Source organism: Ostrea edulis, chromosome 6 (genome assembly GCF_947568905.1).
Source record: "Ostrea edulis chromosome 6, xbOstEdul1.1, whole genome shotgun sequence".
Taxonomy (NCBI): Eukaryota; Metazoa; Mollusca; class Bivalvia; order Ostreida; family Ostreidae; genus Ostrea; species Ostrea edulis.
In genome coordinates this window covers 69,733,010-69,746,822 of record NC_079169.1, presented here as the reverse complement: position 1 = coordinate 69,746,822, position 13,813 = coordinate 69,733,010, and the positions used below count along the sequence as shown (strand labels likewise).

The 13,813-nt window shown below is 36.9% G+C and overlaps 1 protein-coding gene across 3 annotated transcripts in view; it reads right to left on the bottom strand.

The window, feature by feature from the left end:
- Nucleotides 1–12,912, bottom strand: part of LOC125683804 (uncharacterized) — a 36,961-nt gene extending 24,049 nt beyond the window's left edge. Inside the window, exons 1-4 of one of the 3 annotated variants that reach the window (XM_048925274.2) lie at nucleotides 12,794–12,912; nucleotides 2,724–2,905; nucleotides 1,965–2,134; nucleotides 501–606 (exon numbers count right to left, since the gene is read on the bottom strand). In XM_048925274.2, the coding sequence (XP_048781231.1) occupies nucleotides 501–606; nucleotides 1,965–2,134; nucleotides 2,724–2,835 (388 nt within the window). In that variant the 5' untranslated portion in view covers nucleotides 2,836–2,905; nucleotides 12,794–12,912. Of the gene's footprint in view, nucleotides 1–500; nucleotides 607–1,964; nucleotides 2,135–2,723; nucleotides 2,906–11,559; nucleotides 11,700–12,793 lie in introns of those variants that run through there. The other 2 variants (XM_056140634.1, XM_048925273.2) reach the window with 2 other exon arrangements.
- Between the last annotated feature and the right edge of the window lie 901 nt (nucleotides 12,913–13,813).

Here is a 13,813-nt window from a genome sequence, read left to right as displayed (position 1 = left end):
CAAGCATATTTCGCAGGATTGAATGTATATCGGTACACACATTCATTTTGTCTGAAATTGGAAGCACTTGCTTTTGTGAAGATGCATTACTTAAATTTCAAAATTTCTTCCAGAAAAAAATAAAAACAACAAGAACATTAATCCCTATAAATGAATTATAAAATTAAAAATCATCTGGACTATTAGGCCTACTGAGGAGATCAGTGACAACTAATTAACAACTTCACTGACCACAAGCCTTTCGTGCTATATATATCAAGATATCTGACACCCTAATATGCATGTTTGTTTTGGAAGCAGGGCCGCAGATTTTGGCATTCTTACAGAAAAATCTTCCTGATAAAAAGGGGTGGTATAGTAAAAATAGCGATGAATCGAGTGCTAATAATTTGAGAATTCACTGTAACTTGACACATCAACAGAGACATTGATTGGGAAGTTAAGAAAATAACCATAATTTTTTAGATAATTATTTTCTTTAATCTTTCGTTTGTACTTACTTGTATCCACACATCTCGTCAAATCCAAGTCTTGGATTATTTCATCAACCTTCGATGTGATCTGCTCATTAGACATTTTGTCGGGTAATCTTATTTTGGCTGTGAACTGTAAACAAAACAAAAAAAAATAACTGTACATAATTGACAATTTCATTGATGAGTTTTGTTAATTCCCTTATTCAGCATGTTTCCACATAAATATATTTATGATTATCCCCCCCCCCCCCACCAAAAAAAAACCTCGAGTACCAGAACTGGAGCATAATACACTTGTCACAAGCTTAGGCCAAGTAAAATTAATTAGTAGATTATCATTCCCACCCGCCCCTCTAAAATCGCCCCGCCCCAATTTTTTTTATTTTTCAAAATTACGATTTCCGGATATTTTTATGTCCGGTCCGGTATCGTAAACATACTTTGTTTCACTTTGCCTTTTAGAAACCCAAATACACATATAATTATGATTTATAAAGCCTTTTCTCAATGAGAGAAGGCATTTTCGAGGTCAAGAATACCATGGCGAAAAATAAAAAATAAAATCCTCCCACCCGCCCCATTTTTTTGTGAAGTTTGAATGATAATCTACTAATTAATTTTACTTGGCCTTATGTCAGATTTTTTTATTAAAGTGTTTATTTTCTAATGATATTGATTAGCAAACATGGTAAAAAGTTGTTGAACTTTACTTAAGGTAGTGTCTGCAGTCATCATCAAGCTGTGGCATGTACCTATAATTTTCTCAAGAAAATAACAATCCTTGTCATATGCATACCTTCAATACCAATACACTCACTATGTAAAATAAGGAAGGTCCTAACTTGAAAACTATGGAAGGCATCAGACAGACAACCCATGTACCTGTGTGGTCAGACCTAACATTTAATTTTCAAATAAAGGGGCAAAACTCCTGCAAGAAAGACTGAAATGGATCCAAACTGCAACATGAGCTAGAGTGACCCCGAAAAGATGAGCTAGAGTGACCCCGAAAAGATGAGCTAGAGTGACCCCGAAAAGAAGCTACCGAGCAAGTTTTTAATATCGACAGAGAAATGAAAATAGAAACAGAAAACTATAAACAGACAAATGGACAAAAGAATGCACCGACATTGCTGTACAATAATACATCCCATCTAAAGACAGGCATATAAAAACTCACTTTAAAAGTGACAAAAATGTAAAAACAACAAATCTGTTTTTCGTTTTCTATGAAATTCCACACACATACACACTGATACCGGTATATATGAAATGCAGTTCATAACTTCAGCAAAATAAGGTCACAGCATAGCAAAGTAAAGGTCACAGCATAGCAAGGTAAAGGTCACAGCATAGCAAGGTAAGTTTTTGCTACATAATTTCTAAGCATATGGAAAAACATTTCATCATCCTACACTAGCATGCCTCATATAAAAAAAACATGACAGCCAAGTGAAATAAACACAATAAAATGATTTTAAGACTTGCCTGCAATGTTTCTCTGAGTGTAAGACTGGAGAAGAAAATGTCCTGCTGTAAAACATAACATAGTTTTCTCCTAAGGTCTTTGGTAATGCTGTGTCCATTCACAGTTATGGTTCCTGAGGATAAAGGAATGCGACCTGCTATGGTGTTCAGCAGGGTGGACTTTCCAGCACCTGTTTCAACATAATTTTATCCCTTATATTTGAAGATATGTATGTAATCTGATTTTTTATATAAAGACATCTAAATGTAAAAATCCCGTGGGGGGTCTGGGTTAGAATAAGGACCTCAGTATCCCCTTGCTTGTTGCAAGAGGCGACTAAATGGGGCGGTCCTTCGGATGAGACCACAAAAACCGAAGTCCCGTGTCACAGCAGGTGTGTCACAATAAAGATCCTTCCCTGCTCAATGGCCATAAGTGCCAAGCATAGGCCTAAATTTTGCAGCCCTTCACCGGCAGTGGTGACGTCTCCATATGAGTGAAATATTCTTGAGAGGGACGTTAAACAATACTCAATCAATCAATCAATCTAAATGTAAAATAATATTGAAGTATACTTTAATGCCTCTGTTGTACAAGAAATTCTGTTAATCAATTATAATGACTGCTAAATTTCAAGTCTCACATTTTGCAAATGAAGCAAAATATAAATATTGAATTTTTAAAAAAAAAATCACAGAGTAAAATCAAACAAAATGAGACTAACATCAAGCCTAAATTTGCAAACAAATTATATATGTACTTCATAGAATGTATCTCACCACTGGGTCCCATGACAGCCAGCAGCTCCCCAGGACTGGCCAGTCCACTCACATTGTTCAAAATTAACTTCTTGTCCACCTCTACATTTACATGTTTAAATACCAGCTCCATTGTTACCAGTATTATGCAGTGGTCGCTCAGTCAAACCACGTCTGGAGCTGCAGCAACATACTAATATTCTCTGCATAGACAATGAGAAAGCATGGTGAATATTCCAAGTCTTAACAATATTACTGTGTCTGTCTCAGACTCTTCGCAAAGGAGATTTTGTTAACATATACATATCCTTGTGATCTAGTACAGAACACATGTTTATGAATATAAAATATTCATTCCTTTCCGTCTACAAATGCATTGTGATCAATCCGCTAGTAAATTGCATGTAATCTGAAAGCTCTACATTTGCAATGTAAGATCATGTATGCAGTTCATAGTTCATGTATATTTATTTGGTACAAACACATGACACTGCATTCATTATTCAGAAAGAGAAGCAGATCGAGGTAAACCAACACTTTAAAAAATGTACACTATCTTGACTGGGTTAAGTACCATTAAAACTCTTTCATGACTTAATAAACATACTTTAAAGTTATCCATGCATGTCTTTTACTACTACAACATAAAACACAAAGATTACTAAAAACCTCTTGCTACAATATAAAACTTACAAGTCAAGTCAAAGCTGATCAAGAGAGAAAAACATCAATAACTGAAGTTCAGCTCTGCCTCTGTCAATGTCACCTACAGATCTGTTCATGGAACAGCTCTACAAGATGCCTCAGTGATATTAAAGAATAGGGGTGAAACGATACAGTACCTTTTCGATTTGATTCGATACTTTAGTCTCGATTCGATAATTTTCGATTCGATACAATAGCATGTACCAAATTCTTTATAATGCTAAGATTTTTTTATGTTTCATTGAATTTATTGCTCTCTGCAAATAAATTCTACATAATATAAACGCGTTTAACATAAAGCAACACTCTTATTACTTGTCTTAAAGCCGAACTGTCACCATACCCAGGATTTATACATTGGGGGTGCATTTTTCAACTTGACTGTGTCCATTTTGGTACGGCAAAGTTTACTCGTATGATGATTGGGCAATTTTCAATTTCATTGGCCAATCAGAAACCGTGTTATCAAAAGCAATGTATGCTATGATTCTAGAACCGTATCGAACCGAAACAGAACCGGAATAAATCGAACATCGAATCGAGACCTCTACATCGCGATTAGGCCTCATCACAATGCATCGTTTCACCCCTACTAAAGAACAAACAATCTTTGTAGAGCTGAATGAACAGCTATAAGTAATATGTACAATGCCTGCTACAGATTTCTGCCAAACAGTTTTCTTCCTTTTTACTACCAGTAAGCACTTCAATTGGGTGTTTGAAGTCAAGAACATTTGCATTTTATTATGTGAGCCAAAGAGTCCTATCATAACACCAAGATACCTGACACAGGGACCAGGAAATTCATACTATAAGAAAAGGCTTCATTGTTCATCATGACTATATATATGCACAGTTTGTCTGCTAGATGTCTTGGGTATTTTAAGAAGAATTATCAAATTCGCATATCCCCCCCCCCCCCCCCCCCCGTTTTTGGTCCGACTTCTTACAGCCAGTATGACAATCTCATACAATGAAATTAATAAAAACTTTGCCTTGTAAGATAAGTTTACAAAGCATGAGAACTGATGAGAACCAGTGACAGATCCAGGATTTCCAAAGGGAGGGACACATGTGAAAGTCTAGTATTAGCAAAAATACTCATCCATTTTGTGTGTCAAATCTGGAGTTTTCGTCTATATATGCCAGTAATGCCATGTAAATTTGTCGCAAAAAAATGGGGGGGGGGGGGGGGGGGGGGAGCTAAATCCCCCACTAGGCACATATACCATATAGTAACAGGTAACTCACTACGGTCCATGGTGAGGATGCAAATAGTCTCCACTACAGGAGTCGGCAGTTTCATCTGTAAAAGTCTACATAAACAACAACCACTGAGCTACACAAGTGTTCATGAAGTTCAGTGCTTGTTGTTTACATTGTAGATTTTCACAGATAAAACTGCGGATTCCTGTGTCTTGACATCAATAATTTTAAACGGCGACAAAAATGCGTAAAAAGGTCCTTATTATCTAATTCCTATAACTTCTAATATTGATCAGATATATACCTTATGATGTATATGTGTGACAAAGAGACACAGGATATGATGACATGTAACTTATAGAAACTTCAATGTATATATGATAAATCATGTATTCATTTCATGAACAAAGCACTGTACTGTAGTGTACCTTTACAGTGTATATCAAAATTAAATGCTTTAAATTAATATTCAAAGAAAGTGTGACCCTCAAAAACAACTTTTGACTTCCAGAATTTAGCCACAGAGGATCACCCATCGTCGGTTACCCACAGGTGCTTTTAATCGATTCTCTCCATCAGGGGGCGTTTGGACTCAAAACCATGGTTGGCGGCTATGAGGGTCACCATGACCCTTGCAACTCAAAAATGTTCAAAAACACTGCATATCCTAAAAAATTATTAGGCAACTTTTTGGCTATGCCATTATACATTTAAAGAAATTTAATCTAAACTGGTTTAATCAAGCTATTTCAAATAGCTTTATGAAAACTACTAGGTGAAATCCTGCACAAGCGTGGGAAATCACAATTAAATACATGTATTGTAATATTGCATAGAGGAAGGACTTTTTTAAAGCATGTTTGAATTGTTGCACGCATGAATTGAATAAACTATATCTTTAATTCAAATGAATCTAAGAACAATTTTTGAATAATTGCGTGTATTAGTAATATTTATTGATATCATATACAGTAAATAAAATTTGATTATTAGGCCAATTCAACTTAATTGATAGATTATCATCCCTACCCGCCCCTCAAAAATTGGCCCGCCTTGAATTTTTTTATTTTGCGAAACTTGCGATTTCCAGAATATTTTCATCTCCGACTCCGGTATTTACACTTCTTGATAACATTTCCGGTATAGCAACGTGAAAATCCACATGAAGAAAATAGATCTATATATGGTTTTCTTAATTTCTCGCGTTCTTACAGGCGTAAATCTTGAAGAAGTTAGGTATGTTTCTGTTTGAAATTAAAGCTTAACCTAGAATTCGTCTGTGAAAATAGCATAGATTGATATCCACCTGGCATTAAATGATGCGCATCTGTTGAAAAAAAAAACCGTTTGTCTTTAATATTTTTCTCAGAAAATAAAAATAAAAATCCTCCCACCCGCCCCATACTTTTGGCTGACCCTGGATGATAATCTACTAATTAAGTTGAATTGGCCTTATGAAGTCACTTGGAGCTCCAAATTAAATGTTCCTTATGTAACATAAATGATAATTATAATATTGTAATTTCTCATGTACATCATTATGTAGACTTAATCTTGTACCTTAAAGGAGAGGGCTTATATAGGCAATGCCAGCTGCCTAATCCTTAATTATTATGTTATTGGTAGTTTTTGTCGAGTGCGACAATTTAAAAGCAAAATTATTAATACATGTCGTTTCCTCTCGTCAAACACAATAATAACCATAATGCACTAAATGAAAGACCTACAAAAAAAGTGCTAAATTATAAATAGTGGCCCGATTTCTTGGACATTGTCAAGTAGTGTACAACCTAATATTCGGTAAAATGTTTTAACTTTAAAGTTATAAGGCGTAATCCGTCGAACTTCCCAGAACAGTTCTGACATATTGTAGACAGTTTTCAACTTATTCAAGATCTGTATCATCACAAAACATGTTCAACCAAAATAAAAACTTTTTTGTGTTTATCCGTGTGTTTGTACATATCATTAACTGTTAATATATTATCACAAAAAGTCGTAACTGACTTCTATAATCACGGAAAAAATTGAGAACATCGAAAATATTAGATGAATATCATAATTAAAAATTCATCGATTTGTCAGATAATTTTTGCTATTTCAGGGTACTTTATCGAAAATGAAAGTAGGTTTTTTAATTAATTTTACAATATTTACTAATCAAGTAAGATTCTATTATAGCTTACAGACTTCACCTCACACGTGAAACAATATAAAGGTGCAAGCAGTAACTCTGGAGCAAGTGTTTCAGAGTTTATTGTCAAAATCTGTTAATTTATGAGTATAGATGAAGCTTAATAAAAAAAAAACTTTGATACGTATGGCCGAGTTGCAGTTTGGAAAATTATGCACGCTTGCATTCATATATTTAGTATAGTTTATAAGTATGAAGCTTTGAATGGCCGCAATAGGTATTTAGTGTGATATAATGACCTTGACCTTTGGTCTTCAAAAGCAACATGAATCTTGAATGTCATCAGGATTTGAAGTCTGATAAACATGCACCAGCAAGTACATGTATAAAAGTTAGAGGCAAGCTCAAATCTATAGTATATAGTGAAAAGAGACCTTGACCTTTTGACCTCAAAATAAATAGGAACCATCCTCTTTTGGATGTGATCATGTTATGCAAGTCTCACAAAGATGCACCAAAAAGTATGAAAGTTGTAGACCGGACAAGCTAATTGTGGACGCCACCCGCCCGACTGGACGCCCATCCTTCACCAATTTAAAAGCCGAGATTTGCAACGCAACTCGGCTAACAATACATACACTCAACATGTACCTTATAAATATAAAAATTAATTGTGCTTGTTAGACCATGCTTTATTCAGTATCACTTGTAACACTCTATCTAACTTCCAATATGAAGAGCTCCCTTAGGGGGAGATAAACAATATGAAGAGCTCCCTTAGGGGGAGATAAAGTATCCATTACAAGAGTTACTTCTCTTTCCATATAACATACATGTAAACTAACATTAATTATACTTTCCTTTTCTTAAGGCTTATTTGAACCTAACCAAAATGAAATAAAAGTTCAGAATTAAAGTTTGTCTAGTTTTAGAATTAACAGTAACATTGTCACTTTAAAGTACAAAGTCCGACAACATTTGTCCTCTTTGTAGAATCTCCAAGACACACAAACCATCTGCCCCTGCCTTTGTTAAGCAGTTTGCCAACTGTTTTTGTCCAGAGCACCACTGAATTTTCCGTACTTCCCCTTGCGCGACTGATTCTGCCAAAGCTGCAATATCAATTCGAAGTCTCTTGTCTTCCACAAGTTTAGTAGAATGCACAGAATCTATGACACTTTTATTGTCCACAAATGCATAAATATCGATGGATTTTCTATGGAGTCCTAAAATTTCCTCCAACATGTGTCGATAGTAAAAACTTGCCTCCAGTCCTTCCTGTAGGCTAAGCGCCTCTGCAGCTAGAGTGGAGCGGACGACTCTTCGTATCTTTTTAGCCTGCCAGAAAAGGGGGCAGCATTTTCCTTGTTTGTCCATAATCCAGATTATGACTCCTTGGGTACTTCCTACTCCTTCATTAAGATTTCCTAGAGATGCATCAGTAAACGTCATAATCTTCAACGAGGTGAGGTCTAATGTTGGGAATTTCAAAACACTTTTGAAGTCTTTAAGCCTGTTAATGGTTTTTGCTGCTCTGGTTAAATCTGCTACAGTTGCAGTTCTCAGCTTAGTACTCATGTCTATCATTTCGAATGCAAGGTCTGGTCTTGATCCCTGCACTGCCCAGTTGATCTGTCCTATAATATGTCTGTATGCTGTCTGTTCTTCACCACTCAGCTGACATTTCCTCTGAATTGCTCTCTGAGGGTCAATCTCTAAACTTTGTAATTTTTCCATGTAATTGGTGTGATCCAATACTATCCCCTCTTGATCTTGCTTTACATAGAAGCCAATGTACTGAAATTTGCATTCAGCTACTTTTCCTGCAGAAAATCTCTCTCGAAACTTGCAAATCTGTCTCTCAAAAACTTCATCCCCAGCATGGAGAAAATCATAAACATGAGAGCAGATAATCCCATGAAGCTTCCTGTCTTTTCTATAACAGAATAGAGCTGGGTCCACACTGCATTGCTCAAAACCAAGTTTATCAAGTTCTTCTTTGACGCTCAAATAAAACTGTCTTGCACCATCTTTTAGTCCATATAAGCAGTGTTTCAGCTTCCATATTGTTCCAGCAGGTGTGATGCTTTCCTTTGGAGGTTGAAGATAAACATCTCTGTCAAGTGTTTTTCCTTGCAAGAAGGCTGATTTTATGTCTGTGGTTTTGACATCCCATAATTTACTTGCTGTTATTGTCAAAAATATCTTCAGACCACCTTTTCCGACTGTAGGACTGTCTCTAGGGATACAAAATTCTTCCTCAAATCCACGTGCAACAAGTCTTGCTCTTACTTGTCCTTCCTTTGAAGTGATGACCCATCTTGTTGATAATCTATTCTGCCCTTCATCTTCAACTTCAGTGTACGTGTCAAAGGTTTTGAGTTTTTCTAGTTCATTTTGTTTCGCTAGGGCTATATTGTCACAACTTGTATTTTCATATGTTGTAGAATGCACACTTTCATCATTTTGGTTGATTCTTTCCCAAGAGAGTCTGCCCAGGTCTATGCTTTTTTCTTCTTTGCTCTCAAAATCTTGCACATTATACCAATTTCTGTTATTTCCTGTTGCTTTACCTGCTCTGCCAAGGATTGTAGCTTTAATCCAGTTATCATCTTCTGAACCCATCTTGTATTGAATGCTGTCATGTGCTTTCAGTGCAATATTGCTTTGAATTAGTGAAACTGGACTGTGATTTATTTTGCTTTCCATCAGGTATTCAGAGACTGCACTCTTTGCTTTTCTTGGTTGTTGTGTCTTCTCAATATTTTCAGAATCTGTAACTTTCTCTTCTGTTTGTATACAATTTTCTGATAGTTTTTGTAGTCTATTGGGCGACACTCGGAGAAAAACTCCACCATGACGTATAAAAACAACCTTGCCATCTTGAAACACAACTTTACCTGGTCCAAGCCATCTATCTCTGCCCTCACGTTTGTAGTATACCATATCTCCATTTTCATAAAATTGTTCAGCTGCTCTCACTTTGTTCAATGCTCGCCTAATTCTTTCACCAGCTTCTGCCTCTGTATAAGCTCGTCTGGTGCTGTGCAACAAATTAAGGTGTTTAGCAAATGTCTCGCACAATGTACAACCCTCAAGTGCTGGCAATTTGTCTGTCATGTCAGTTACAGAGTGCACTCTTTCACACAATCCATTTTGAAATGGACTTTCACCTGCAGATGTATGCACCTTTACATTCAAAATGGATGCCACTTCTCGAGTTTCTTCTGAGTTGAACTCCCCTCCATTATCTGTCATAATTGCCCCCATGACACCAAATATTCCTATCCAATGAGACATGATTTTATCGATGACATCAGTTGCCTTTTTCCTCTGGATAAAAACAGACACTGTATATCTGGACCACATGTCAATCATGTGCAAAATCCACTTTCCTCTCCAGTACTTCAGGTCCATAGCCACCTTTTCATTAAAGTGGGATGCCATTGGAAATGAAACAACAGGCCGTGATGGTGTTCTAGCATAGGTCTTGCATACATCACACTTCTGCTCAATATTTTCAATATCCTGGCCGAAGTTGTCTCGCCAAGCTCCTGCATCCTTCAAAAGTGATACCAGTCGTTTCTTTGGTGGGTGGGCAAATTGTCGGTGCAGTTTTAGAAGAGTTAAATACCTTTTCTTAGGGTCTATCTCATCGATCCTGACTGAGCAAACTTCCTCAACTGGTATCATTTCTGCCTTATCTATGGGAACACAATAATGTCCAGAAGAGGTCAAATTAAGGTTCATTGTTTTTCCTAGGATCTCTGCTGTGTCATCTTCTAAGTTCAGCTTCACGCCAGCAGTTTTCATAGCTGTTCTTGACAACAGTAATGGAATGTCTGAATTAACAACATCAGTTGTTATCGTAACATCTTTCCCGGCTATACGAGCTGGAATTGCATATTCTCCCTCAGATTTAAGACGAGTTCCCCCTCCAAACTTGAAGATTCTTGTCTAGTTCATCAAGCGAATCGATGTACGTGTTGATCCATGTACTTCCACACACTGTACTGCTGCAGGCACTGTCTAGAACTGCACAGTTCCTGGCATCCATCCCCAAGTGCCTTATCTCTTTTGGTTGGTTTCCTGTAAACAGCACAAATTCTTCTTCTTCAGCTGAACATGTGTTTACTTTCGCCATGTTTTCCCAACTGTGAGGACAAGCTGCCATCATATGTCTAAATGACCCACAAGATTTGCATGTCAATACATTTCCATCTGGTCCTGATGGATTCATGCTCTTTTTAATGCCTGAACTGCCTATACGCGATTGCCCACCTTGCTGACGGTATGAACCTCTACTCTGGCCACTCTGAAATCCTCTTCCCCGCGTCTGCTCATTTCTTCCAGCTCCTCTGTTAAATTTGTTACCCTTCATTGGCATTCTCGCATATCCAGCTGCCACCAGTGCTTCCTCATTCTCTGCCAGGAATGCCGGTTCAAGTTTAATGGATACTGATGTAGTGGGTGCATTTCCACAAGTTTCACCTTTGAATTTTTTCAGGGATTTCTTAGCTTCTTCATAAAGAGTTTCTTTATTCTCAAAATTCATTCCAGTTCATACAATCATTCTTTCCTCTTTGCTTATCAGTGATCTTCTGAGTAACTTGAAGGCTAAAATCTCAGAGGGTAACTTCATGTTTTTCTTTTCGATTTTTCTGTATTTGGCATCAAAAATGGATATGTATTCATTAATAGACTGTCCATCAGACCTTTTAAAGTCTTCAAAATCTTCAAATTTCTCTAAGCTATCTGCTAAGTCATCTTTCGCTAAATGTTTGTCCAAAAATTCAATCAAGGTATTCAAACCTGTTTCTTCCTTAAGATCCTCCAAGTTCAGCTGATCAAACACTTTTTCTCGTATCCTGGACTCATCATTTTCAGGAAGGGACAAGGCTATAGCAACTCCCTGTTTCTTCTTATCTAACTCTGTGACCTCTTTCCATGCTAACAATTCATAAGTTTTCACTTTGGGGTCATAAGAGGGGGGGTTGATTTTTGTTGACATTCTATTTTCTTAGTCCACAAAGTTTTGCACTTTTTCACATTCACTGAATTCTTACTGAATAGTTCTTAAATGTCACACTTCCTTACACTGTTTTTGACACTATGATACACTAATTTCCTTTCAACCACGCTCTGCTACCATTGTTAGACCATGCTTTATTCAGTATCACTTGTAACACTCTATCTAACTTCCAATATGAAGAGCTCCCTTAGGGGGAGATAAACAATATGAAGAGCTCCCTTAGGGGGAGATAAAGTATCCATTACAAGAGTTACTTCTCTTTCCATATAACATACATGTAAACTAACAGTGCTGGACCCGATCTTTTCCTTTTATTCAAGAAAGACTTCCTGAAGAACAATCTAACAAATATCTCTGATACCTCATATTTATGGCCACTGAACAAGGTGTAAAGGCAACCTCTCAGATTGGATTGATGTAGGCCTATATATGCTGTGTGTGTAAATACATGCATATTCAACTCAATGTTGGCTACACCTATGTCTTTAGTCCGAAATATCTGATGTTTTCCTGGCTTTTTTTTTATGGTTTTGATATTTTCCTGGCATGGTCAATATCAAAATCATAAAAAAGTCAGGAAAACGTCAGATATTTCGGACTACTACGTCTTGTGTAGGGGGAGCGGATCTAACCCCATGCGCAGTCATTCGAAACGTGTTAAGACAATGTCGATTACATAATAATGGTGCTAATCTTAATCACAAAAGATTGATAATCGTTCAGGTAACAGGGTAAGTTACAACTGTACAAAGGATATCTAGCTAAACAGGTTGGGAACACTTCCCCTATAGCGAGATATTCTCGCTAAAACGCGATTATCCCTCTCTAGCGAAAATAAATATATCCCGTACAACCGAGAAAAACACCCGTGGGGTTGCACGGGATTTGCCATTATTTTCAATAAAGACGCCAAAAAACACCTGTTTATGGTAATGTTTATTTCTCGCTAAAGAGGGATAATCGCGTTTTAGCCATAGAGTCACCTGTTCGAAATGAAAGTAAAAAGCAATTTACCTAATCATGCTAATGACAATAGTTGTGTTGCTGGCTTCCTACTAAACGTACATTGTTTTGATTACATTCATAGTTCGAAACAGAAACTGCAAAATGGCACCTTCACAGATCCCGAACCCGATGGGTAAAAGCCTCTACGAACCCGATGCAATATAATTATACACCGTCGTTATGTCGCTGTCCGTGCGTCCGGCTGTCCAAGGTCATGTTTTTCGGACTTTTTTTTTACCGTAACGGCTTTGAAACTTGGTCACAATTTCTCCCTCAAGAAATGTAAGACGAGTGAGTTGCATATTTCAGCTGGATTGGTGCACCTTGACCTACTTTAGGGCTATAGGTAGCCCAAACAGTTGTTTTCGGGACTTTTTTTCGTTACGGGTACACAATATCGCCTTGAAATTTAGTCATAAGCTTCATCTCGCAGGAATACAAGTTCAGTGTGCATTTCTCCGTCCGTCCGTCCTTGACCTACATTAAGGTTAAAAGTAGGTCACACAATTTTCGGGACTTTATTTTATCATGGATACAGATATTGCCCTGAAATTTAGTCCCGGGCTTCCTCTTGGAGGAAGTTTGCATTTATTCAGCTAGATTGGTTCGTCCTTGACCCACTTTATGATTAATAGTAGGTCAAACAGTTTTCTGGACGTTTTTTCCGTTATGGATACAGATATTGCCAAGTCGACATAAGATCTGAAAAGTCAACATAAATATCTGACAAGTTGACATCACTTTCTAGCATGTCGTCAGTATTATCTGACAAGTCAACATATACATGTACCATCTGACATGTTGACTTGTCAGAAAATTATGTCGACTTGTCAGATATCATGACAAGTACATGTAGATGACAGTTAGTGGCATTAACATGCTTTAATAACAAGATACTGAGTTCCTAGTCTTGGTGATTATTTTCCGAGATCTGACAAGTTGACATAAATTTCTGACAAGTCGACATAAAGATTTGACAATTGGACATATTGTTAATTATCTGACATTTAGTGGTGGCAGTAGTATCAT